At 40.8% G+C, this 27262-nt stretch overlaps 1 protein-coding gene across 2 annotated transcripts; it reads right to left on the bottom strand.

Annotated features, from left to right (window-relative positions):
- Window positions 1-9589: 9589 nt before the first annotated feature.
- Window positions 9590-26830, bottom strand: keap1a (kelch-like ECH-associated protein 1a). 2 transcript variants are annotated; one of them, XM_020652682.3, is made up of 12 exons: window positions 26452-26830; window positions 19058-19964; window positions 17899-18098; window positions 17555-17711; window positions 16897-16989; window positions 16572-16718; window positions 16350-16456; window positions 14410-14539; window positions 13941-14137; window positions 11785-11990; window positions 11165-11341; window positions 9590-10409 (listed from the first exon to the last, which is right to left on the bottom strand). In XM_020652682.3, exons 2-12 carry the CDS (start codon window positions 19268-19270, stop codon window positions 10231-10233), a joined length of 1806 nt encoding a protein of 601 aa, XP_020508338.2. In that variant the 5' UTR covers window positions 19271-19964; window positions 26452-26830; the 3' UTR covers window positions 9590-10230. The 2 variants fall into 2 exon arrangements, with proteins under 2 accessions (XP_020508338.2, XP_065822640.1); XM_065966568.1 differs by lacking the exon at window positions 26452-26830 and adding an exon at window positions 21515-21531.
- Between the last annotated feature and the right edge of the window lie 432 nt (window positions 26831-27262).

Genomic DNA, 27262 nt, shown 5'->3' with positions numbered 1-27262 from the left:
AACAGTGAAGTTGGAATCCTTAATCAGAGTGATTCGAATGGGATTGGGGAAATATTGCACATACAGAATTTAGCTAATGAATTTAAAGTGAAGGTGTCATTCACCAGTCAGCTGGAGAAGACGATGCCTCAGTGGAAACATAACACTGGGAGAAATCTTAAAGACTGTTGAATGTGTCGGACCAAATAATAGAAGAAGAATATGTGGCCAAAAGATCAAAGATAAATTGACTGCGTGACTAAATGTAGTATGTTTGACACAAAAGTAGAGTCTTAAACAATGTAGGAACATTTTCTTTGGGTATCAGAGGAACATTTGGGTTTTTCACCATTTCGCCATTTCTTGCAATTGATTGCACTTGAATGCTCGACGCGTGACAATAGCTGACAGAGAAATGACTGCTCGTGGTTGGGGTGAGGGTCAGGATCAGGTTTAGGGTCTGTCCAATCAGTGTCTTTGTGGGTGTAACAATGAAACAACTACTCTGGAAATGATGCCTTATCAAACTGCTTGAATGGGGTTGGGGGTGGGGTCGGGGGGCAATGATTGCTGCCATTACAACAGCATTTTGTGCATAGGGTGCATACTGCGCATTGATTGTAATTCCACACTTACTCTAGAGAATACGTATCCATCCTTAAACCACACAGTACTTGTCAAACATTTCCCTCGTCACAACTGATACTGAAGGCGCCATCTTGCTGCAGCTAGTTAGCCACCTCGAGCTAACTTGCAATTTGGCAAGAAAGATCACATGCAAGAAACGTGTTTGTAAGGATAATGTATTTCGATCTTGAAAGCCATTGAACACACACGATTTTCTTATCTAAATATTTTTAATCTTCAGTCTTGGGAGTGCAGCCAAACCAACATGTTTCAATCAGATTTAATCCACAGTAACACAGATACTAGATTATACTTCTTTGACCATTAGTTATGCCAGTATGGGACACCTATTGAGTAGCATTGTGTAGTTCAAAACATTCCTTATTTATCTGATACTGTCGTCAGACTGGAGCTTGTACAGAGATATTTAGTCTTCTGACTACTCAAAGTGATTTTACTGCGCAGGTCACACCAACCCATTCACATACAGATGTCAGAGGTTGCTTTGTAAAGTTTCCATCAGCTAATCCATTCATACACATTCATATCCTCGTTCATACTCAGCCTGCTGCAAACTCCACCTCAGTGGCAAGGAAGTGTGGACAATAGGAAGGCGAGGAATACAAAGGACAAATCCTACAAGCATATTATCCCATAGCCTCCTTTGTAAAGTGTCTCGAGATAACACTTGTTATGAATTCGAGCTATACAAATAATGATTGATTTATTTATTGGTTGAATGATGTGTTACTGTTTGAAATTTTATCTTTCAAACAATGTTTTACTAAAAGAACCATAACTTCAATCTTAACAATGATAACAGAAATGACGTTTATGTAAGAGCTTAGTTTTTACCAGAGTATCTAATTGCAAATGACAACATTGATCAACACAGAACATGTTATTCTAGCACAATCTGCATTTTTCACTGAAGTGAAAATGTGCAAAGCAGAAAAACATTCTGGCACGGAGCACTTAGGTGTGTTAAGACAGTGTAGGACTTTCTGCTCAGTCTTTTCCTACAACTAAATGTTTTACTGCCCAAATCAACCAAGAAAAGCAGTAACACTGTTGGAGGGAAGCAGTTGGGCTAGTTATAGGAAAATACCATCATTCTGATGGATAAATGAATGAATGAATATTTATTTTTCGTGTCTGGTCATTTACATGGCTCATCCCACATGGAATTATTCAGACACATTAGCTGAACAGCAGCATTAACATGAACCAAATAATAGTTTAATTTTTTTCTGGTAGACTGCACTTGGAGGTAGACATCCAGGTAATTGTTTCCAGCCAATCCACAGGCCGGAAGCTACTGTGAACACCAATCACCATACAAGAAAACTTCCCTCCCTTCATCTTCAATATGAATTATAATGAGGAATTAGATAGACATTGTGAAGCTTGAGAACTTTAAGCTTTGTTTAATTTCACTGAAAGAATAACAAGAAAAGACATTAAAAAATGTACATTAGCAAATTTAATTTAAAAAATCAGCTGTCCCTTGATATACAATGGGGGGAATACAAGGACACATATCATAGACAAACTGGCATTTATCTGCCAGTATTTTATGTATTTTATTCTCTAATATGAACACTACTGTTGGAATCCAATACTTAGACGCCAAGAAAACCTGCATTTTCACAGATACACAGGCTGCCACTGAAATCTGTTTGGCTGTATCCGAATTGCCAAGTACCTACTCAATCTGTCAGTAGGCGCGCACAGTAGGCAGATCCATACTGCATAAAACCCGGAAGTTAGTGTCCAGACTGAAATGTTCAGTGTTGTGGACCCAAAAAATGCATACTGAATGACCACGAATGTTCAGTATACTGAAACTCCCTACTGAAAAGTACGTACTGCCTACTGAACTGTGGCTATTCGGAAAGGGCCCTTGACTTGCTGGTTCCCACATGAACTTCACAGCGATAGGTTAACCCTGTGGGATGTGAGAGGGGGTCTGAGGAGGCACGGCATGCGGCCCAAAAAGAACAAGATGAATTTGGGCAGATGAAACAACAGAGTCTGACGCTATGATGCCATTTTTTTTTTGTTGCCTTTATTTGCACGTTTATCAGAGCCATGTGTAGTCCAACACATTCATGGTATCAACAAAAGGGCAGAGAGGAACATATGGACAGTAACAAATATTTAAGCAGTTTCAGTTGGTGTACAGAGATTGCACTGTCCTTGTGCGCCCGTTGTAGGATATGCACTTCATCACCCCCTCAGACTGGCTAGCAGTGAGTATTTTGTGATGCATTCACCCAGAGGTGCTTCTTGTCAACGGGCAAAGCAGGCAGCTGCTTAGGGGCCCCCGACCAGTAGGGGCTCACAAACTTTTAACCACAGCAGTGGCAAAAAACGTGCAAATTTTGCAATGACAGTAGGAAACCTCCCTAAGGAGGCCCCACCAGACAGCACTCGCTCTCGTGGCCCTGCTAAGTGTTGCATGCATTACATATTTTGAAAAACCGCAGTTTGTCAATGAAAGTCAACCAAGAACAATTAAGAGGAATTATCTGTCTATAGAAGAGAAAACAGAAACAGGAAAATAGAGGAAGAGGATTAAGCGTGAAGACAATGGCAGACATAAATGGGATAAATGTGGGTTGCAGGGCGCCCAATTATTTCGTGCCTGGAGCCCCAACAGGCTCGAGAATCACCACTGAGCTCACCATGAAAAGTTCAGGACATTTTCAGGAGGTTTGTGCAAGTGTGAAAGCACCATGTGTGCCAATGTCCAATAAATATTCTGACACTTTATTTAAAAAGCAACAAACACAAAACAAGCGCTGAGCACTGCTGTTTACTTCATTGACTTCATTTTACAGCATCATGCGGTTGTATACTGTGGACAGTAGCAAGAAAAAGAAAGAGAGACGGAGACAGAGAAGATAATGTGATTTCTGGCAGCAGATCCACACTGAATACAAAGCATCCTACTATAAAATGTACGACTTCATTTACTCCATTATCGTCTGAAAATCTGGAGATGCTCACTTCATAACAACAAGCTATTTCTCAGTCCCAACATGTGTGGCAGTGAAAAAAGCTGGATCATTTAATTTGTTCCATTGCCTCAAAGCCGCATAAATCCTAAGAAGATTACAAAGGTTATGAAGATCATGATGGGTCACAAAAACAAAAAAAAACAAGGCTGAGGTCAGAGCAATACATTGCTTGGAAAAACATTTGAGATGCCCCAAATTGTGAGACGTTACATTTAGGAAAATGTTGCCTACAGCATGAAAATGTAATTATAGAAGGGTTTTTATCATAGTATTTTAAACAGTGCATTTGACTTACTAATTAAGGATTCCAGGATTTTGCTTCAAATTGGAAAAATACGGATTCAAATTGTATAAAGAAGCACTAGACTGCTAACTGTACAACGCCGCACCGACAGACTTTTTATTATTATGAGACATTAAAGTCAGAAGTGTGTTCTGTATCAGAGTCACTACTGCAACAACTGGAGCACAGAAATATTGACCTGGTTAATTGGTGCTGACACACTGCAAGAAGAGTGGGAGTGACGCACTGGGTCTCAGGGAAACCATAACAGGAGCTTAAATAGTGTAGCACAGATAAGACACGCTGCATGTTCGGCAGACTAAACATAAACACTCTGCAGGTATACATTCAGAGCGGAGGAATCTTTTCTCTTGGGCACCACGACAAAGTTTCTTACAGCTGATGTTCAAAGTGGACCTGGCTTAAAACTCAGCAAAAGATTCAACACAGATTTTTAAAAATTTAAATACCCCCCCCACTGTTTTTGCTTTTACCTGTCTCACTGCTTGTATGTGCAGCATACAGAGTTCCATGCACTGTACAGTAGTACCAATATACGCAACAGTAGCAGTAAAAACAAAGGCAGCATGAGAGATAATCAGTCTTAAATCCTCATCTAAACTACACCCAGTCTGTCCAATGCCTGCTGGCCCTGGGGATTGTGCTGGAGTTTTAATCCACTTAAAAGCAGAGGACCTCTGCTGCTGTTTCCAAGGGGCTTGACCCATGTTGCATGCACACACACACACACACACACACACACACACACACACACACACACACACACACGCACACACACACACACACACGCACACACACACACACATGCACAAAAACAATCAGCAGCACACACATGCAGCACTATGCACAAAGTCAGTCTCTCCCTTCAGAATGCGTACAAGGAATATTTTTTCACACATGGTATTAAGGTTAAAGCAGACAAATAGATGGCGGATCATCTATGCACGCATTTGAAATGTTTGGCAATAAGAGATGAAACAGTAATTAAATGTATTTTTTTTTTTTTTTTTTAAGTAGCCAAATCTGGTATGATGTTTTATTAGTGTATGAACGACAGAGGGGTCAGAATGAAAACTTTAAATGAGACCTTTATTGAAAGCTGACTGATTGCTGGGGCACAAACTACTGTTAACCGGATGTAATGAAGAGGGGTCAGCGGTAATTCTCCCATTGTTCAACTCCACTTTCAACAGTAGGTCTGCTGAAGTGTGTGTGTGTATGTGTGTGTGTGTGTGTGTGTGTGTCAATGTTAAGTGTGTGTGCTAGGGAGATCTTAGTTCTCCACCTGTAATATCACAAGAATTTAAAAAGGAATGTCCTGTTTATACACCCTACTGCACTAAAACAACTGCAAAATATAGACAACACAAACAACATTGTTCATGTTAATGTGCTTAAAATGCACCGTTATAATTTTTTTTATTTGTTTAGAGTATAAAAACATTTTTTTCCTTCATATTTAAATGGGTTATTTAGAGCCACGGACACAATGTCAGACTTTTTCTCTTCTTGCACCAACGCTTGTCGTTATCTAATTTGAAATGTACTAATTCCTTATTCTTGCGGAGGGAGGGCGAACCACTGACTTGAACAGCTGCTTCATGACCCAAAAAACTGTCAGTCTTTCCCTGGAATAAATTGTGGAATATACTATCTTTGGGTACAGGGGGAGCTGGAAACGTGCATTTTCACGGAAACGGGCGTTGCAAGCGAATGGTTGCGTTTCAGCCGCATCACATATCGCGTCATAATATTAAACACCTGAAGTCGTGCCATATAACGTCTTTAATGTCTCAAAGAGTGTGGACATATGGTATAGTTTAAAGTACACCTCCCCCGTCTCTCGGCGCTGTGTTTCTGGAGGACCCATAGTAGAATCAATTCAGCGAGAGGGGAGCTTGAAACCGTCCACTCATGCTTTCCTCCGAGTCTGAGAGAAACACAGTTGAAGTGAACACACAGACCAGTCGGCCGCACTACATGCCCACAACAGGCAGGCTCCGATCACTAACGAAAATAACAGCAGTCTCTTTGCATATTTACAAGTGTAGTTGTGACATAGTGTGCAGACATTTCACAATCAAACTATATGCCACTGTCCACAGGTAGGTATGAGAGAGGGATCCATGACGATTATTGATTATCTTTGGAGGTAGAAGGTCACTGAAGTCAAGAAAGAGTGCAAAAGATTCATTGTGAGCATCTCAGGGAACGCATTACTCCTTAACACTTAGTTTGTTGTCTTGTATCGTTTGTTCTGTGAGCGAATATTCCTTCGTTTTACATTTCATATTACAGAAATGGCATTTCATTTGAAACGTGTCAGTTTTTGAAGTCGTGCTCTGACAAACCTCCTGCAGATGTTGTAAGTGAGCCTGACACTTACAGCTTTACATGATGCTCAAGAGAGGGGTGTGTTGACGTCTTGCTTATACCTGTGTAAATCCTGTGTAAAATGTAATTTCAACATCTGGAAGACAAATAAATCTATTTTTTAAGTCACCCAATACAATATAGAATCAGAAGAATTGTTAAATCATGATCAATTTCTCTTGCAGGGAACTGACTTGAGAATATTATTGCATACTCCCCCTTTGCCACTCATGATATCTTTCCCCGGTCGGCCTTCTGTTGCTTCACTGCATGGACTGGAGGTGCCTTGCTCAAGGGCAGGATGCTCCTCTACCTTTTATCAACTGAAAGTGTCGTCTTTGCATTTGCATCATTGGGAACTCTGAGTCAGATGTGCTGCAGATGTGAGTAAAACAACTGCATACAAAAAAAAAATAGAAAGTTATTTCCAGGAAAAATAAATGACATTGATGACTTTCATGTATTGGCCACCGAGCAGAACAATAGTCGTGATTTAGGGTCAGATTAGAGAAAGCAGTCTGACCTTTAACCTCCAACGTGGTGGCAACACCTGCTGCAGACATCTGTGTGATCAACCGATGCCAACAGAGCGTTTTAACAGCAACTTTCATGTAGTTACAGCCCTCCGCCATGACTGTATCCTGTGAGTCGTTGTGTTCATGTCACACATGGCTTGCATGTGTGCGGCATTTGCATGCATGGTACAGTACTCCCTTGCATCTGCGTGTATGTCATCTTCATTTGAATGTGTTTGCACGTGTCTCGTTGAAGGGTGTGTTTCCAACGCCACCAGCACCATTCACCAATGTCACCTTCATGGGTGGCTCCATCGCAGGAGCATCCTTCAGAATGTAACAGATTAGCTTTGCAGGCATGGATGTTGATGAGGTCATCACTTCCCAAGGTCACACCTACACAAATCTGGCTATAGGGCATTAAAGCCCCCCCCCCCCCCCCCCCCCCCCCCCCCCCCCCCCCCCACCTCTTTAGATCCTATAGAGGCTGGATTCAACCTCCCGCCCCGCATACAGACCTGAATAAGGCAGAATAAGCCACATCCAACAGGATAAGCTTTATTGTAATTCTAACTGATAGAATAGGCAGCTTCGGCCCCGTCAGGCCCCCTCCACCCTGTGAAAAGACTTGTGCAGACTTGATAGCTCTGTGTTACAACATATTGTTAGTCCCTTACAGTATTTCTAAGCTCCTGCAGACTCTTTAATCCTGACGTGAACTTTTCAATACGCGGCATAGTTTGCAGTCGTGTTATGTAATGATTAATGGTTAGATCAGCTTCAAACAAGAGAGCACAACAACGTCAGGGAAGATATGACGTTACTAACATGCATGTATTGGATATGGATGGATACAAATAGAGAGAGGAAGGGAGCGACAGAAGCTTGGTGTGACGAGTGCCTCGGCAGTCTAAGCCTATAGCAAGCATAACAAGAGGCTGGTCCAAGGCAGGGCGTCCAGGCCTCCAGACCTGATAATTCAACAGGAGAAGGGTTTAATAATGATGGCTCTACCTCCCATACTACTTTAGAGACTCGAGGTACCACATGAGGGCATTCTGGGAGCATAATGTTCAAGAGAGGTAACAGGCCATGATAAAGTCTATAAGACGTGATGGTGACTGAATATTGAGAGCCTTGTCAGTGAGAAGAAGGATTTTAGAATTTATGGGGAGCCAGTGCAGAGCAGCTAATGCTGGAGAAATATGATCTCTACCTAGTTCTTGTCAGTACACATGCAGAAGTATTTTGGGCACTTTCAAATCTCAGGCCCAAACATGAGAAACACCGTGCACCAAGATGCTTAAGTGGAAGTGTTCCAACGAAAGGAGAATAACCAAAAAAAAAAAAGAGATTTCATAGACGGGAAGGAGCGTTTCTACGCCCCTGCACCTCTTCTGCTCCGTCACAGGACCGCTCTCTCTCCTCCAACAGCTCCATCCGGGGTTGTGTAACTGCTCAGCGTTAGTGCAGCAAGCATGGAAAAGATGTACTTGTACAAAAGCTACATCTGCACGTGTGCTGATTTTCTACCACTGATTCTCTACGGAAGGCGAATCTCTGCGCTGTACAGTGCTACATCTCTTTCTGTACTCCTCTCTCTCTCTCTCTCTCTCGAGACAATGAAGGCAGTGGCAAATCTGTTTCCAGAGCCCGTGAATGAAAGACAGTCGGCTTTGTCTCCAGTGCACACTCGCATGAACAAATGGGTTTGTGTACGGACACACAAGTATTTGCGCATCCGCGTGCAGACGCGTGCGATACTTGCGTCATGCGTCCGCCGTGTGAGTCACTTGCTCTCGTTTTTTTCGGCTCTTGAGTAGTGAGTAAGAGCCCTCGTTTTGTCTCCGGGGGCCTTCAACGCACACAACCAGAGCTCTGTTCTGCAACATCTCCTATTCTATCATCATCGCCCAACAGGTTGCTCTGTCAATAATGAACACACCCGCACTTTATGTCCTGGAGTTTGAAATCTGAGCTCCTTTAAAAGGGAGACAAACATATGACCACCATCAAGTGCCTGTGTATTATTCTAAAAGCCAGAAAGCAAACATTTCTTTCTTCTCCGCTACTCTCCTCTCTGTCAGAAATCACGACATGATGAGGCAACTCAGGGCTCTGAATTTGAATAATGGCTCTGTCTTCTTTGGCGTCCTGCTGGGATAATTGCAGTTGAGCCATGGAGGAGATGGAGAACAGCAGTGCAGAGAGAGACAGAGAGAGAGAGAGTGAGAGAGAGTGAGAGAGAGAGAGAGAGAGAGAGAGAGATTAGTAAACACACAAGTGATGCATGCAGTTTGTGACTAACGATAGTGACTCCAGTCTCCTCTGTGTTTCTCCAGGACTGCTGGAATGAAGACTGACGTTAAATCTTTAATCACTCTCTGGACAAGCATTCTGTACCCAAACAGATCTAATCAATTATTATGCTTTAGTGAGCAAATTTGGAGGCCTTTTTCTTTTACTGCCAGTGTTGCTGGAGTTCTCTTGATTTTTTTTTTTTTTTTTTTTTTTTAACAAAGAAAAACAAAAAAAAAAACATCGTCATGTTGAGGCATAAATCTGTTTTTGGACTTATTCCACCATCTAGTGGCAGTGCATGAGCTGTTGCATACATGAACAAAGCACATCTGTGGCTGGTTCCTAATCCCTGACATCACAAGAGGTGAGAAAGAACACAAACAAACAAAACTATCAAAAGTGTTCATGAGGAAAAATGAGAGCACACCGATAAACATGCACAAAAAAAATCAACTTTTTATCATTAACACACTTGATTAACTTTATTTTTCGAAACATAAAATACTTAATACAGTGCGTGCACTCGTGAAAAAAATAAAATAAAATCAATGACATTGAAAGAAAAAAATGGCAGTTTTGAGTGAAACTCCATTGGCACAATATAATGAATGAACACATTCGAAAAGTGCTAATTCAGACACGGACAGAGGTAGACATAGAACACGGAGAAGAATTAAATTTTACAACACTGGATGTCTTTTAAAGTTCAATGTGTAAAATTAAAACTGAACACTTAAGATTACATACAGCTGTGGAATAAAATTAGAACTTTTTTCTTTTAAATAGTACCAGTTTTTCAGATTTCTGCAATAGCACCGTTTTCCATTGGAAAGTTACCGTCTTGCTTCCAGTTTTTGTCTTTGTTGTTGCATAGTTTGTTCCACAGCCCATGTAGAGATCTGATCCTTTCTCGTCATCTGGGTTCATACAAACTGTTGTTAGAGGACTCCGAAGTGAGATTCAAATGGGATCCAAGTTCAAGTTTTGATATTTTAGTGATTTTTTTTTAATTTATTTCTCAATGCACTAAAATACCCTTCTGATGAAAAGCAGCACCACTTACGACCGTTTTTTTTTTTTAAAAACTGACTTTTGAGCAGATTTCTTCCTATGTGGCTCCGTCCTCGTCCTCCTCTTGTTCTGGCAGGCTGCCAGGACAGGGCTCCATGGTAACAGCGACACCCATACCGCTGCGTCCGACAGGCATGTCTGTGACACGCGTCCATTCATTCGTCTCGGGACTGTAACACTCAACGCTGGACAGGAAGCCGTGCTGGTTAAAACCTCCTGGATAGACACACAACAAAACTTAAATCATTCTGTGTTTGATCCATTAAATATATCTATTTAGAAAATGGATTGGTATAGTCATTTTTCAAAAGGCTAATTGAACTTTCTATTAATCATTTGAGTTTAATTAACCACAGGCTGTTTCTGTAGCTTTAAATGCAATGAGCTGTGTTCGACCACGCCCCCCTCTCTGGAAGGGCTTGTGTGGCTCGGGCTTTTTTTGCACCATGCCCAATCGTGTAAGGTGAGAAGGCAGACTCCGAGGGCAGAATAAACACCTAGTTGTGGGAGTGTCACCCACCTGGGGGAGGGGTTACTGCCCTTTGTGATGTCATGAAGGGAAAATCTCCGAACGGCCTGTTTGAGCACACATTTTCTGAGAATTGGAGCAGGCAAAAGACGGAGAGGATGGACTTCTCTCATAACTGGTTTGTCGACAGGCCAGGGCCAAATTTTAGTCTTTGAAAATCATGTTAAACTTTATTTTTCATAATATGTGTGGCCTTATATTTAATTTATGTTTGAGCCTTCTTTTTTCTTTAAAGTTTTATTTTTGGGCATTTATGACTTTGTTTGAGAGGACATTGGATAGAGTAGGAAATTGGGGAGAGAGTTGGGAATGAAAAACTGAGGATCGGATTTGAACGCAGGCTGCCCACTTGGAGGACTCTGTAGTGTAACATGAGGTGCGACCTAACCACAAGCCACCTGGGCCCTGAGCCGACATTTAAAAAAATAATGACTTGACTGACCCAGGACAAAGATGCAGCCCTGGTGGACGGTGACTCCATGAGCACTGCGGCAGTACTGCATGGAGGCCCTGGGCTCCCACTGGTTCCTGGCTATATTGTAGCGCTCAACAGTGCACAGCTGGTTCTGCCCGTCGTACCCTCCTACTGCGTACAGGTAGGAGTTCACACACACCAATCCTGTAGAGACAGACAAAAAAAAAACTAAGTATAAAAGAAATGTTAGTGGAAACAGCAGTCATGTTGCTATGCTTAGCATAAAGAATAAAAACAGGGGTTTTGACCTTTCTGTCTGAGGTTATAGTATCTGACTCTAAAGACATATAAAGACAACAAAATAAAATGTATTTTCAGCAGTACTATGTCTTGGCTGGGTGCAGTGGCGACTCCATGAATAAAATGTTTATCAGTAAGTTTCAAGATGTGCTGATTTAGTGGATGCAGTTAGTAGGACGACAGAACGCACCCATTTAGATGTTTAGAGAGAAAACATTAATTAATTCACAGATCATAAGAAACTGAAAATTATTTTCCAAATCATCCTAAAGAAGTGGAAACATCAAGTCCTAAAGTTGTTCTTATAATACAGACAGGAGTGCACACACACACACACACACCCTCACCTAGTCCACTGCGTATAGTGCTCATGGGTGCCAGCTGGTGCCACGTGTTGGTGTCAGGCTGGTATTTCTCAGCAGTGTTCCAGCGGTTCTGCCCGTCGTATCCCCCCACCACATATAGGGCCCCCCCACAGGCCGCCACTCCAGCACCCAGGCGAGCCACAGACATCGGGCACACAAAGGACCAGCGGTTAGACTCGGGGTCCCATCTGCAAACATAACTGAGTCAATGAAGTGATAAACCACAGACATGTCGAAGTAACTTTTTCTTATTAGTCAGTTAAAACAACCGAAGGGGAGAGTATGACCACTGCAAACTCTACAGCATTCAGAGGGCAGCGGCCGTGTGAGCAACCTTCTCAATCTACACGAGCCGGTCAATTTTAAGTGGATTAGGATAAGCTGGCAACCATGTTTGGCAACTATTGACGAGCTTTAATTTGAAGCCAAAGAGACCGTGCCACGGCTGAGAGAAGACTACATTATACTGTAGTCCAACAGCTGATAAATACTTAGTAGGTTAAGTTTTTACCCTGGGCCCATAACGCCTTGGACGTTTTAAAGGTGTAAGGTCAAGTAAGTCCTATCAAACTGTGAGGTAGATTTCATATTTAAGATGTTTTTTTCACTTTCTTACTGAGAGTCAGATGACAAGAGCGATGCCATTTTCATATCCGTCAATTAAGCTATAGCATGGAGACCGTTAGCTTTGCTTCACTTAAATTAGCTTAGCTTAGCTTAACTTAGTATAGCAGACTGAAGGTAGCCGGTAACCAACGTGCCTAAAGGTTACAAAAAAAAATAAAAAATCTGCCAACCAGAAATCTGAAGCTCACAAACTCTAAGTCTCCTTTCAATCCGCTCAAAAACAGGGCTCTGAAACCTATTTAAAAAAAATACGGTTTTATGTTGGAACACAATTTGCCCCGTGGGCTCGACCTACCCGGAACGGAACATTTTGTACACTTCAGTGTTTTTGTGCAGCTTAAATAAAGGAAATACCACATGTGTTCCTGGCATTTGTATTTACTACCTTTGGACAGAGTCAGCCTGACTCGTTTGGCCTTTGTTTTTATGCTAAGCTATGCTCATCTAATCTAGTTTTCTTTTAGCTGTAGATCCATGTTTTACACAGAGATACATCTTCACGAGGAAGCAAATGAAAACCTCTTGTTCGATTGTTCAAAGCAAATAAAGGCTCACCAGATAAGGCAGGTTGTTATCTGTCTGGTTAATGATTAAAATGATTGTGTGTTGAGGTGTAGTCACACTCTACACTGATGATAGGAAGGTGTAAAACCCTGGCAGGGTGCCCTTGAGCATGTCACTTCATGGGTCACTGTGTGGAGACCCAAGGGTGCGCTATAAACCGTGAAACCACCGCGAGGCAAATTCCAACGATAAAATATAAAACTGTATATTAGAAGAAAAAGCAGAAGAGGCCGTCACTTCCTGTTGAATCTCTTACATGTTGCTTGGATTAAATTAGGAAAACCTCAGGAGATGTTTCTGCCAACAGTTGTTGCCGTAAACTGCTCTCATCTCCTCTGACGTGTTTCGCGTTGAATTTCCATCTCAATACTTTGATCAGCTTTCTTTATATTCAGCAGCTTCTCATGAAAAGACTTCAAAGTGACTTCTAATAATAAAAATAATCCTCTTGTGTATAGCATCTATACCGTTAAATACAAGTAAAGGACTGAGGTTACATTTGAAGGATGGTAATTCTAATATGAAGTGAAGAAAGCGATCAGTATATTGTTTGAATTTATTTGATTAAAACTGATTTTAAAGCATATTAGGTAAAACTCCTCCTTGACCGCAGCGGGAGAAAAGCACTCCCAAGGGGATCGACATTCTTGGGATGTGTGTTTCAACATATTTTAGAGCAGCGTGTGTTGTTGTTGTCTAATTAGGTTAAGAGGAAAACCTGCAAACGTCTCGACTGCTCTGCAAGTTGAATGGAAGCTTTTCACTTCAGCCCTCTCGTGCCATTATGCAAAGTTACGCTCAGGTAAATGCAGGGAGGGAGATCTGTACTCATTACATTCATCCTACTGAATACGATGTTATTCAGTCAAATTACTTCTGGAGTGTCTGGTTGAGTAAAGAACTCCTCACACGCAGACACACAGACACACGCCTCGGCAAAGCCTCACCTCTCCACCGTGTTGTGATGCGTGGAGCCCTGGGAGCCTCCGACGGCGTAGATGCAGCTGTCCACCACTCCCACGCCGACCCTGTTCCTGGGGATGTTGAGGGAGGCTCGCTGGCTCCACTGGTTGGTCATCGGGTTGTAGCAGCACAGAGAGCTTGACTCAGTGTTGGTTTGAAGCGAAAGGTTCCTGCCCCCAACCTGGATTTACAGCACGAGAAGGATTTAGAGCAGAGATTATGCTGATGTTTTGAAATGTCTCAAAACAAAACACACGGCCACGCTGGACTGCCAGGCAGAAGCAGACAAGTGAGAAAGAGAAAGCGGGGGAAATGATAACTACATCAAATGTCAAATATTCAAAGGAAAGTGCTGTTCTGGTGGATTTGCGATCTTTTTCCAGTCTTTTAGAGCCATTCAGGACCGTAATAATGACATTTCTTTGGTTGTATTACATCACTTGTGTAACCTACAGTGTAGAGCAGTCCAAACAGCGCACAGGCTCCCAGGCCACTGCATGGAGACCCCATGTCAGCCAGTTTCAGCCAGACATTCCTCCTGGGATCATAAGCGTCCATGGAGGCCAGTGAATGCTGCTGGTATCTGCACAGAGATGAGCAAACGGTATGTACGTTACACTTAATGTTCTCTTGATTTGACATGCATTCTTTAAAAAGAACACATATAGAGTACACGGTGAGGAAAAGCTAAATCACTTAATATGCAGTCAGAGGGGCTTGAAATTCAGCAGCAAAAATGTGTTCATGTGAAACTGAAGACTCCTGTCCCTTTTAGAAGTCCACTGCACATTCTGTTTACATCTATGCTTACTAATACTGAATTATCTAAATGTGTTACGCCGCTTTCACAGGTCCAAACACCCTCCTGCCGAAAAAAGATAACAGGACCAACCCCTAAGCCTTCTCCTGTTATGAGTAGAGCCCGATCGATTTATCGGCCGGCTGATAATATTGGCCGATATTAGCTAATCAAGTGACAATCTGTATCGGCTAATTTTCTGATATGTGCCGATAATACTAGATTTATTCACCAGTCGTATATCATTTTATTTGAGTTTTATTGTATTAAAATAGCAGATCACTTTCAGCAGCAGTGTGTGATTTATGGATTACAACAAGCATTATCACTCTCCAGAGAGTCAAGCGGTGATGCACGTACATGCAGTTACTTTCTAGTTGAGTGATCATCTTGTCTTCATAATATATGTTTTCCACAAGTGTGTGATTACTGCATTTGAGGGATCAAAGTTATAAATGTGTGTATCCATATCTATATTTAAAGATTGAAGATCAATTAGATCTAAGAAAGATATCAGCCGATATATCTGTATCAGAATTTTTCTCTCAGTAATATTGGTATCGGCCCCAAAAATCCAACCCTAATAATGACTAATGACTTTTTTCAAGATCTCAACTTATTAATATCGCAATCCACAGACACAACGCATATTTTCCTTTGATGACAAGGTCATTTCAGCTGTTTTCTTGAGATCTTGACTGATTTGTCTTAAGATAAAAAGGCTGTTTTTTCCCACCGTAACAGATACCAGATAACAAAGCATGTTTTCTCTTGATAACAGGATTATTTTTAGTGATCTAGAAGACATTAGACTGGTCACTCTGATAGGCCAGACCACAACATGCCATGCTGCCATATCCCACAATAATGAGGGAAGTTACACCGATTTCTGTGTTTGCTTTGTGCTTTAGCAACTCTGGAGATATGAACTAAGTAAGTCAAGCAGACAGGAAAACAATATGATATTACTCCTAATCACAACAACAGAGTACATACAATGTATGGATGCATCTCTGCTTGGGGCTTCCGTACATTTTTAGTTAAGCACAATTCAAATTTTCTGTAGTCAAAATCAAAAGTGTACAAGTGACACATATTAATGTCAGTTCAAAGCTGGCTCTGGATAAAAAAACATCCTTGACTTATGGCAGACGGTATGTTGATGAACAGAATCCCACTCTAAATAAAAGACTTAAAATAGTAGGGTCACTCCCAAGAAGCAGGGAACCTTTGTAAACGTGCAGTGGTTGGCCTGCTTTCAGCCACTGGGTGGCAGGTAGGGACAATTTCTGGAGGGCTTAGATGCTTTGATTTTGACATGACACCAAAAACAGGGCAAGTCACTGCCATGTTTCTTTTGTAGGAAAAACGCAAATGCTGTGTTTTATTAGTGGTGCTGTGAACATAGCTTAACCATTTATGTGTATGGACATCAGAGCATTAAACTAACCAGCACAAATCTCATTATCCCTCACTGATAAATATTTCAAAAACAGGTCCCATAAAGTTTGTTTTAACGTTTCGCTTACAATAAATGGGTAGCCATTGATCGTGGGGGGATACATGTTATAAATACGACTAATGAGATAACTACCCGCCAGCCACATAGATGAGTTGAGTTCCTCGGTTTGGAGCAGGAGGCAGCTTCCTCAGAGTCATATCCTGGAAGATTTTAGACAGGAAGTCCTTACAGGAGTTGGCCTGGAGTTAAAAGAAAGTGCAGAAAATTAACAATGAATATTTATTTTTTTGTTATTAGTAAAAGAACACTTAATGCTTTTTGTGACCAAAAACATAAAGCTTGACTGTGTTTCACCTTGCTGAGGATGGGGCAAGAAAGAAGCTGGTTCTTCAGGAACTTTGGAGGCAGGGCGTAGATATGAACGGCATTCAGGAGGGCATGAAGATATTGAGCTCGACCCTCCGTATCCCAGCGGACCCAGTCCGTACACGCCTTATACACCTGACAGCATTCAGACATAGCAGTGAAGTTTGTTATGCACATACAGATATTCTCTTTGACAAGTAGTATGTCTTCCATTTTTAACCTATGTTGAAACTTGAAAATGACAAGTTTCAACATAGCATTTCTAGCATTCCTTTTCGGTCATGTTTCAATTAGTCTGCTTCATGCCACACACCTCAGACTCGCAGAGCACCTTGAGACTGTCCTGACTGATGAGCTCAAGCAGCTGGCAGTGAGAGAGGCTGAAGAACTCATCTTCTTTGGTCACCTAGGAAAACAATACACCACAGTACAGTCAGATAAAGGCTTTCTGACTATTGCACATTTACATTAATGTTAGAGTTAGACATTACAGATGAGAGGTCCGGACACAGAGAAATGTAACAATGAATTTTAAATAATAAAAAACAAATGATGTGAATATGAACATGTTTTGTTATTGACACTTGTATGCAACAAAAAACAGTCCTTGAGACAGTAAATTCAGTTAGCAGCTGTAATGTAATGTGATGTCCAGATTTCATAGCTGGGCCATGTGCATCATATCAGACAGCATGATCTGACTTATACGTGTCTATCATTACAGACATATTCAGACTGATGTGTCTTTTTCTGACTTGTGTCAATCAAAGCCTTTTACAGGGATTAGCTCGGTGCATAAAGCATGCATACTTTATAGAGAGGCTGCAGGTTCAACTCCCACCTTTAAAGTGCAGGCATTTTTATCATGTGAGAAAAAAAAACAAACTCAGCTTCCGCTCAAGATATCGCCTGTAGTTCACATAAGCATTTCCAAATTGGTGGACTTGATTAGTTCTTTTTTTGCATCTCACCTCATTGAAGTGTGTGTTGATATACTCTCGACTTCGCAGTTGCAGCTCTGTGCAGCCGATCTCCTCAGCAAAGCGAGCGATGCCGATGACATTAGCAGACTCGAGGTGCTTAATGAGAAAATCACAGCATGCCTTGGATACATCCTCCATTTGATACCTTTTATAAAAAAAAGAAAAGAAAGGGTTAAAACATAAGTTAAGATAAGATAAGATAAGACTTTATTGTCTGTTTGCACAGAAATTTGTCTTGCATTACAAGCTCAGAGATCCTCTCATTACAATCAAATCACATCATACTCGGGTATATTATTTCTACCAAATATCTTTCAACACTGGATGTTTACCTCATTGCAGCCAAAAGAACATGCAACACACACTTCTCTCCCACGGTGATGTTGCCAGTGTATGCAAAGTCAATGAGTCTTCCAACCACCTGGGGGCAGACATCGCGCAGTGTGACCTCGGAGGCTCGACACTCTTTGAAGCTGCTGGTAAACATGGCTCTGAAGTAAGGGCTGCAGGAGGCCAGGACCACCCTATGCACCTGGAATAAGAGACATTGATTTATTTATTAGAAAGAGACGTTTATAAATCAGGGGATTCTTTTTTTTTTTTGGAGGTACATGAACGTCCCAATACGAACACTAAAATAACGCCTTTTATAATGTAGGACCTAAAAGTTGTCAAATGCAATCAAAGAAGAAATTAGAGATATTTCAGGTGACATTATGATGGCAGATCAGAGTTACGGGACTGGGACGCCAAGTGATCATGCTCAATGGTAAATGACTCCAAGTAACGCAGAAGATGCTGGTACTTTTAGACTGCGTCATGCACAAATGAACGGGGCTCCGCTTCCGATGCTGTGTCCATTCTATAATACATCCTATATGGGAAGATCGCTGCAGGGCTGCCAGGGGAGGGCTGCTCTCAGGTGCTTGGAGAAGACAGCGTATGTAAGAAGTTTTCTGTGGCTTTTACAGAGTCTCGTAAAGTGTGTGGTTTCATCTCGGATTCACCTCACGATCTGAAACGTCGCCCACATTTAGTATGGTCGTCCAGCATTGTAACACTATATGTAAGTTTTAAAAATGGGAATCAGCATAATAGGTCAACTTTAAATTAATAATGATGTCCTTGCACTGTATACTGTAGAAGTCATAGCAACTTTTTAAGCATCTCAGCCGCCAAGACAAGGTTAACAAAAGCTAGGCAATGCTATATCATCCTTAAATGCATGTCTTAGACCATAGGGTGTAATTGGGTGCAATGGAAATGTATAAAGTTTAATCATTTTGTATCAGTTCGATTATATAGTTTAAAAATACATCCAGATTGTTAGTAGAAGAAGATAAGTAATTAACTAGTGTCAAGATTTTCTACTAGTTTCCCATCTACTTTTAATATCTCCACATAAGCAAATTGTCTGCTAACCTTCTAACTTTGTAGAGTAAAAGATGAAACAAAAGCCGAGCTCTGATCTGTTTCTTGAGGGTGTCTCACCTTGAAGTCCACCGTCCGATCCTTGTGTGTCACATGTAGCACCAGATCACACAACATCTCATGCTGTCGGAACTCCTCCATCACTCGGAGGGATCTGGAAGCGTGAGTCTCGACCGTGTAGTCAAGATAGCCGGAGCCATGCATGGAGGGCACCGCGATGGCTGAGAAATCTGAGTCACGCGTGGGGCGCTTCTTCCTCAATTGGCAATGCATCCTGGGAGAGAGGTGGCGGAGTACTCTTCTTTCGGGATCAGCCTTTTTTAGATATAAGTCCTTTATAGTTCAATATGTGTTTACCACTTATCCCATTGGAGTAAGGATTTTTAAGAGGAAACTCCTTTGGTCTTTAAATTGTTTATGTAAAAGCTACAATGTGCATATGTCCTTAGCTCCTCCATTTCTTCTCAATTTTAACTCAAAAATATTTTCAACAACAACACCACATTTCCCAAGAAATTAGGGAAGAGAACAGTTTAATGGTACTATTTGTCTGTGATCCCACTCACAGCTAGCTGGCAGAGCAAATAGTCCAGTGACAAAGCCAGATGCAACATATAATATGTCCAGCTCACGTGTTTGTCTGCAGAAATATAGTCGATAAAAAACCTTGCTGATTCGTCCCCCGTCCACAGATCCAGGTTCCAACATGGCTGCCTTCATGCCGTTTGAATCAGGATTAGACAGTTCCCCGCGCGGCACGGGTCAAACCATGAGCGTTGAATGGTTGTCTGTCCAGTGTCGACGGGTTTCAGGGTTTTGAAAGTAATCCATTCTGAAATGTCAGAGTCCTCTGCACTTTAGAGAGTCACAGGAAAAGAGGAAGTGGTTGGCATGTGTGTGTAAGAGCACAATGTGATGTATTCCTGGCAGGAATGTTCTTTGACTGCTTCCTTTCTTGATGCTTATCCTTCAAAAAAGAAAAGAGAAAAATATTAAGTTGATATTCTTTACAGACTTTTAGTGGATTAAAACATTTTTTTATGGCAACATGTGAATATTTTATTTTTCACTGGCGTGCGGATGTGTGTGCGTGTGTGTCACAGTCAAGTTTCACTTCCTTGCATCTGAAATAGAAAAGACAAAACATCTCTGCTTTATGCTACAGGTTTCCCCAAAGCTCGTGGCTAATGAGCTGTTTGAATAGATCTTTTTTAGCTTGGAGGCTCGCTATGTAAGGATAACCTTGTTATCATGAGGTAGTATTCACTGGAGAAAGAATAAGCTGTAACATAACGCCACAATGAGTATTTGTATTGGTTTCCTCTATTCTCACTTCCAGTATGCAATCCTGTCTGCTACTGGGTGTCGCCTCTAAGGAAACAGGGCAATCACTCCATGGACAGAGCTGTGGGACTTAAAGGAGCAATATGTAACTCTGACATGTAGCGTTTAAAATGAGTTCTTCGGTCCAAATACAAAACTCTGGAGAGCGCTGTCTCCCCTCTTCACTAGAGTTGATGTGCACAATGGTTGCCATGTCACAGACACTGAAGCTTCAGTGTTTAGCCAGCTAAACTTCGGTCTAACCTCTCTCCATTTTTCAAAAGCATCTTCAATATTTATCCTAGTTTTACCATGTTTCTGGTTGTGGAGCTTTTTAGAAAAATGCAGAGGCTTTTCGACCGGTAGAATCGGTTATATATGAACCAGTTTGCTTGCAAGCATTCTCTCTGTTGGACAAGTTAATAATAAAACCTGCTAACTTACTGAGCAGCAACCTCTGGTGTTGAAAAAATGAAGCCGACGTACAAGTGCAAAAAACGCCAAAAAAGGCTATCCACTATCCAATCTCTAAATAAAGGCTTACAAATAATAATTAGGGGTGTGGCCGAGTTGAAAGGTGGACACGTCATGAGAGGCTTAAGGCCCGCCTCAGCTCTGTCTCTTTGCCTGTTGTCCGAGATTAACAGACGGTCGAGATAGCATTTCCAATATGGCAACCACCATCGTTCGGCTTCACAACAACTCCTCAGAAACCTACTACTCTATGTTTAATACAGTCTAGGCTTCTTACCAATAATACCGTGTAATTATTCATCTGAGATAGGGTCACAAGTTTGATTTGGATTCTTACAGTACTGTTTCTTAACTTTTAGTTAAGTACAAAGGAAATGGAAAAAGATCAAGCTGGGAAAGTTGAGAAATTGTCTCAACCCATTTTTGGTTTTTAAATCCGTAATGAAAAGTTACTGCAGTTACTGCCTCAGGTGACAGGACATCAAACATTGGGTTGGTTTGTTACCTTTCAAAAATGTGCTTTAAAACATGAAATTGACACTTTAAAGCTCTTAAATTGACATTATTTCTTCAAAAGATTTGCCAAACAAAAGTCTGATTTAAATGACACTCACAGTCTGAGGTAGAGAGAAGGGAATGAGACGGCAGCCAGCTGATAAACATCAAGAGAGCACACGTTCAAAGTACTTAAAGCAACAAGAGGCATGAATTAAGTCCTACCTGACTCAGAAGCTGCCTCGGACCAAACACTCCAATGTTTCCTTAATTCTTACTACTTCTATGTCCACACTTAACTTCTGTGCATGTAGCAAAACCACTCCCTCATGACGGAGCAGGCAGGAGTCACCATTCCAGCTCATTTGAATATTAACTGAACCAGTTTGACCATCTAGCTAAATGAAAGAACAAATACATGACTGTGACATGACTCGGATGAAAAAGCAGAGCAGTTACATTAAAAGGAAACAAATCAACAAGTTAGAGAATTTGGTATTTCAACATCTCAGATGTCAAGGACTGCATTTCTACATTAATCCCCAATCATTCTTGAGTTACTAACTGTGAGTAAAGAAACAGTATCAGTGAATGAAGATGTGTTTTTGACAGTTTCATTTAAAGATCTTTATCATTCTAATGAGGTGACTGTAGACAACATAGGCTCAGTAATTAAGTTGAATGTAATTACTGTATATAGGTTGAAATGGTGCACCTGTCTCCAATAAAGAGCTAATGAAGAGTCTCATTAGATTCCTTCAATTAATAAGCCCCTCGGTACAAGTGTAATACTCTCAGCTGTTAGCATACAGACTAATATAAACTAATGAAAAGAGCCTGACTGATTCCTGTGACCAGTAACGATAAGAAATAGATCATAAATACAATAAAATCAGATATCAGTGCAGGATTTTCAAAAGACTAGGTTCATATTTTTTTAATAAGCTTTTCTGTCAGGTGTCTAATGCAAGATTCATACTGTCCACGTGTGTCTATTTGAGTACCGGCCAAGAAAGGTTAGCTTAGCTCAGCAGAAAGACACTGAAGCAGGAGAAAACAGCTATGGCCAAAAGGTTATGTTCCTCTGAAGACCAACATAAAACTAAGTATAAGAGGCGCACTGTTTATATATAATCAAACATAATACATAGTTCATTCTGTGACACGTGAGTTTTACTGAAAGAAGAGTTTAATTCAGAGAGGGGGCGGGACATTGTTGATTGACAGACAGACAGCCACCATGGTTACTCACTCTCACCTGCCTGCTGCACACAACGTGTAACGTCGTTTAGCCTAATCCCTATAAGTTCGGTTATCACAACAGGTGAGCTACTGGCGGAGAGGCTTGATAATAACTTTTAAAAACTTGAGAGAGAGCAGAAAACACCAACAGCAACATTTTAAACACCGGGGTTTTATCTCCCACCATCACTCACTGACTGTCTGAGCTCCACTCTGTCTGTCTCTCTGCAGACTGTTAACATCTCTCCGGCTCATTAAACGGTTTCTTGTGTCGCAAGATCTAACCTTAACTGTGCAAATTATGCAGATAAGTTAACTGTTGCTCACACGTGTGAGTTTGGAAAAATATCACAACAGTTGCATATAACCGGGATGGAGTTGTTTTTGCGGACTTTACTCTGCTGCGGAGCAAAAAAGGAGGGGGAGATGCGTCTGTGTCGGAGCATAAACTGCAGCATGAGAGAATAAACACATTAGCCCGGTTCTACGATCTCCCTGCTTTGGCAGATCGTCAGCACGTTAAAATCCTTCATGATCTAAGATCGTTATATCGCACACCACTAGCTGTTGTCTTTTTGACTGATATTCTTGATTCAAATTGATTCATTTGTGTGAGTTAGAAGAACCTGAAAATGAGCTGTGATGACATAAACACTAAATGTTGAGTTAGCACAACATTCACACACACTTCTAGTTAAGCTGACAATGAATTATAAGTTATCGTGACGAAATTGTTTTTACAGTGTAGATCAGTCCATTTTTCTAAAATAGTTTGGAATATTTAAAAATAATTTAAAGAAGGTTTCTTTGGCATGAGATGCAGATTATTGAAACAAATATTTCTTGTATAGATCTCTAAACACATTACAACAAGACAAAGCCATTGGAAACCAAGCAAACATGACATCTCTGCATTTCACTGCGTCACTTTCTACACCGTGGAATAAATAGCAATAGGTTTGTTTTAAGCATTAAAGAGAAAAATACCTGATCCATCTCGTAATAAAACCACTCCGACCACTCCAACTACTTTAATTTGTTTTTCCTGTCTGCCAGCGTTCATCAGGTACCGTTTTTTGCCAAAATGTTGACTGTTATGTGTTTTACTGAGAGGCCACAAGACGGTTAATGAAAGTTTGGTCTAAAGGCTTTGCAGAGTTGCACAATCAAATCTGTTCAGCCTCAAGCTCCCTCACCTCTCACCCTGCAGTCAGTCATATGACTAAAAGTGTGAGAGGTGGAAATGGGGGGGTAATACAGGAAAAAAAGAGGTTTTGAGGGAGAGAAAAACAATGTACGAGAGGAGGGAAATGACTGTAGTAAGCTAAGGGAACATTTAGGAGGGAGGACCAGTCTAGAGGAGGGAATGAGAGAAAGGAAGCCTGACTTATTAATTCAGCAGAGCTCGTCTGTTCAATAAAGGGCCTTTGTTGTTTTAAATATAAGCCTACGCTACTCCCCTGATCAGGATTTAAGGGAGTTATAGTCAATTACTCAATAAATAAAAAGGAGCAGAGCTTGTTACTGTATGAAGTATTGCTTTAGATCTCTATGAAATCATTGCAATGACAAGGTCCATGACTGCCTACACTGCAGGTTGTTGAACTGTTTAGTTTTGTCAAGTTTGACCTTATAGAGCTGAGAAGGAAGAACAGATTAAAGAGGTTACATTTGTTAAAATGAGTCAGCTTTTGGATGATTTTAACAGTTTGCGCTTCTGAAAATGAAATTTCTGAAACCCCAAATAAACAGAGTCAGTTTAATTGATGATTTTAGCATCAAGAGTGTTTGTTTCTCATTGGTCGCAGCCCTAGCCTATATGGCAGATTTATATAAGAAGCAACAACAGGAGGCTAAAGAAGGAGAGTTAACCATTTACAGACTGTTACTGTCGGCAGATGGGAGACAGCACAGCACAGCAGTCTGTGAACATCAGTCCGAGCAGTCAGCATAAACCTGAGAGTATATACCGCAGTACAGGACTGTGGCGTCTTCACAAAGATGCCCTCGATTAACCTTTAAAAAATGTTCTGTAAAAAGTGCTGAGGTGTAATGACAACACGTCTTTGGTGAAGTTTTGTAACAGCTGTGACACAAGCTCTTCTGCTGTTTCATCCTTAAACTGCTGATCCAAAGCTGACTGGGATCAGAGGTTGACGATGGCAAGGGCCCTTTCATTATACAACAGAAAACACTTCATGGGAGTCTTACTGTGTAAACAATGTAATATCTTTGTAATTATAAATTAAAGCACCGTGTTGATCTTGAAACAGCCAAGCACAGCCTACTGTGACCTAAAGTATCACTTGCAAAGTAAAGATGTTGTCAGAAACCCTGAACATGCAGAATGCTGATTCAACACTGAACACAGTAATCCCTTTGTTATAAAAACATTACCCTATATTAGTGCTTGGAAACACACAGAACAGAACAGCACAACACATCCATCCACATATGCATTTCTTGCAACATGTTGCTGTTGTTGTTATTGCTTGTGTTTATTTTGGTCTGGACACACACACACACCCACACCCACAATTAAACAACAATTAAAATATGCTTTCCTTGGTTTAAGGCACTAGGCAGGCATTTTCTCCTCTTCGTTGATAATGAAGGATACTACCATATATTTCCAAATTTAGTTCATTGACAAATTATGCATCTTTATCGCTATCAAATTGTATGTTGTATGGAGCTAACAGCATGCGTTGTTGTGCTTGTTGTGTCAGGTGTGCTAAATGTTTTAATCTGTTTGTTGTTATATTTTGACAACACAAGTACATCACAACTACCTAAAAAAACAGTTAATTGTTTGTTGGGTATTTTATTTTTTTATCATATCATTATGATCATATAGCCTACCATTATTTATTTCAAATAAATGTATATTAAATATTTAGATTTAATTTATTTTTTTGCTTGTTTATCAAAGTGTTTAGGATGGTTGAGTTTTAAGAGTTTGGTCAACGATGTGATGCAGATGTTGTAAAAATCAATTAGTAAAAAATAATTCAATATCAATCAAAAGTTAACAAAATCGAGCATCTCTCGTATTTGTCCAAAAATGATGGTGAACTGAATCTTTTTGGGGGTTGGTATTTTTAGGCAGAAAAAAAAACTACCTTACTAAGTCTTAAAAAACGTATTAAAGACAACTGTTAATGTGTTTACTACGATACTTCAAGAGCTGCAGAATAATGTAACACTTTGTAAACCTGTGTTTTTAAAAGGTGCTATATAAATAAAGTTATTATTATTATTATTATTGTTATTATAACATTTTTGAGTAAGCCTAATCGATTCATGCATTTTTCAAAATAAAATAAAAATATAATTAAAAAAATCGTTATCCTCGATTGTTGTTTTTGAGGAATATCAAATAGCTACTCAAACGAGATATAATGTGTGTGTGTGTGGGGGGGGCGGGGATGCGACAAATTCTCGCAATAATAGAAAACCTAACTTTGACAACCGATGACAACATTTGATAGTGGACTTTTTTTTTTATATCGTCGCAAATGACTGAAAGCAGCTTAAACTGTGCCAAACTACCTACACAGTCAGCTCCACTCGTCACTCAGCTCAATGTGTTAAAGCAGCCAGACAACAAAAGCCCGAATGAGCACAAATTATGCCCCCTCGTATGAATCTGAGCTCTGCGGAGGAACCTGAATGGTCGACAATATTCTAAACTTCCGGATATGTTCGCGTATCGTAAAGAGAAATCGCCTTCTGCTATCAAGGCGAAACGCAAAGAAGTAACAAAACAAATGTCACGGGTTCTGCCGACGACAACCATGTTCGAGTATTTTTCTGTGTTTTTTTTTTTTTTTTCCCCACACATAAGGGTGCGTCCATGTAGCGCGTTAAAATATAGCCTACTTAAACTTTAAACTTTTAACATGTTCAGATTTACTCACCAAAGTCCGCGTTTACACGACAGCTGTTTTAACCCCGCACAGAAAACACTCGTGGTGGTGCGTAACACTTCCAGCCGCTGGGTGTTTGAAAGAGAGAGAGAGGGGTGGGGGGGGTTCTACACCAACATGACTGTGCAAACTCGCAAACAGCCTACACTATGAGGGGTAATGCGCATGCACAGAGACCTACATGGCAACAAGTCAGGAGCAGCATTCCTCAAACTGAAACTGAACCTCGGCCAGGGGAGGATGTGCGTTAAGCAGGCGTTATATAACTGTTACACAGCTGAAAACACACCAACGCATTGTCAAGTCGAGAAAGTCTTCCCTGTGCGCGTCCAAACAAAACACACGCCCACACACTCGGGGAAGATTGACTGAAGAAGAAAATCCATCCGTTCCTGTGAAGTTTGATCGATGATTCATGGAGGATTCAGTTTTGTCCCGATGAATCATCATGCCTGAGGTTGATAATCCTATCTGTCATGGAACAGTCAATGCTTTTATGACACCAGAACTGTTCCTGGATTATGTAAACGACACTAAAGGCATATCAAGTGATCGATGTCATGTGACTATATTGATATTAGATAAATAAATAAAATACAGTGATTCAGCAAACATCATTCGGTGACACAGTTCAAGTAGGCTATAGTCAGTTTCTTGTATTAACCTTTAGGAGATAGAGATATAAGACAGTCCAGTCAATCATTAAAAGATCAGGTGACAACACAAAACCTGCAAAATGCTAAGCACACAAGTCCACAAAGACATTTTTCATGATTGGGAATCTCCAAGATTGTATTATGTT

Source organism: Labrus bergylta, chromosome 18, assembly GCF_963930695.1.
Source record: "Labrus bergylta chromosome 18, fLabBer1.1, whole genome shotgun sequence".
NCBI lineage: Eukaryota > Metazoa > Chordata > Actinopteri > Labriformes > Labridae > Labrus > Labrus bergylta.
The sequence above is the reverse complement of the archived record's forward strand: the minus strand, read 5'-3'. Positions and strand labels throughout refer to the sequence as shown.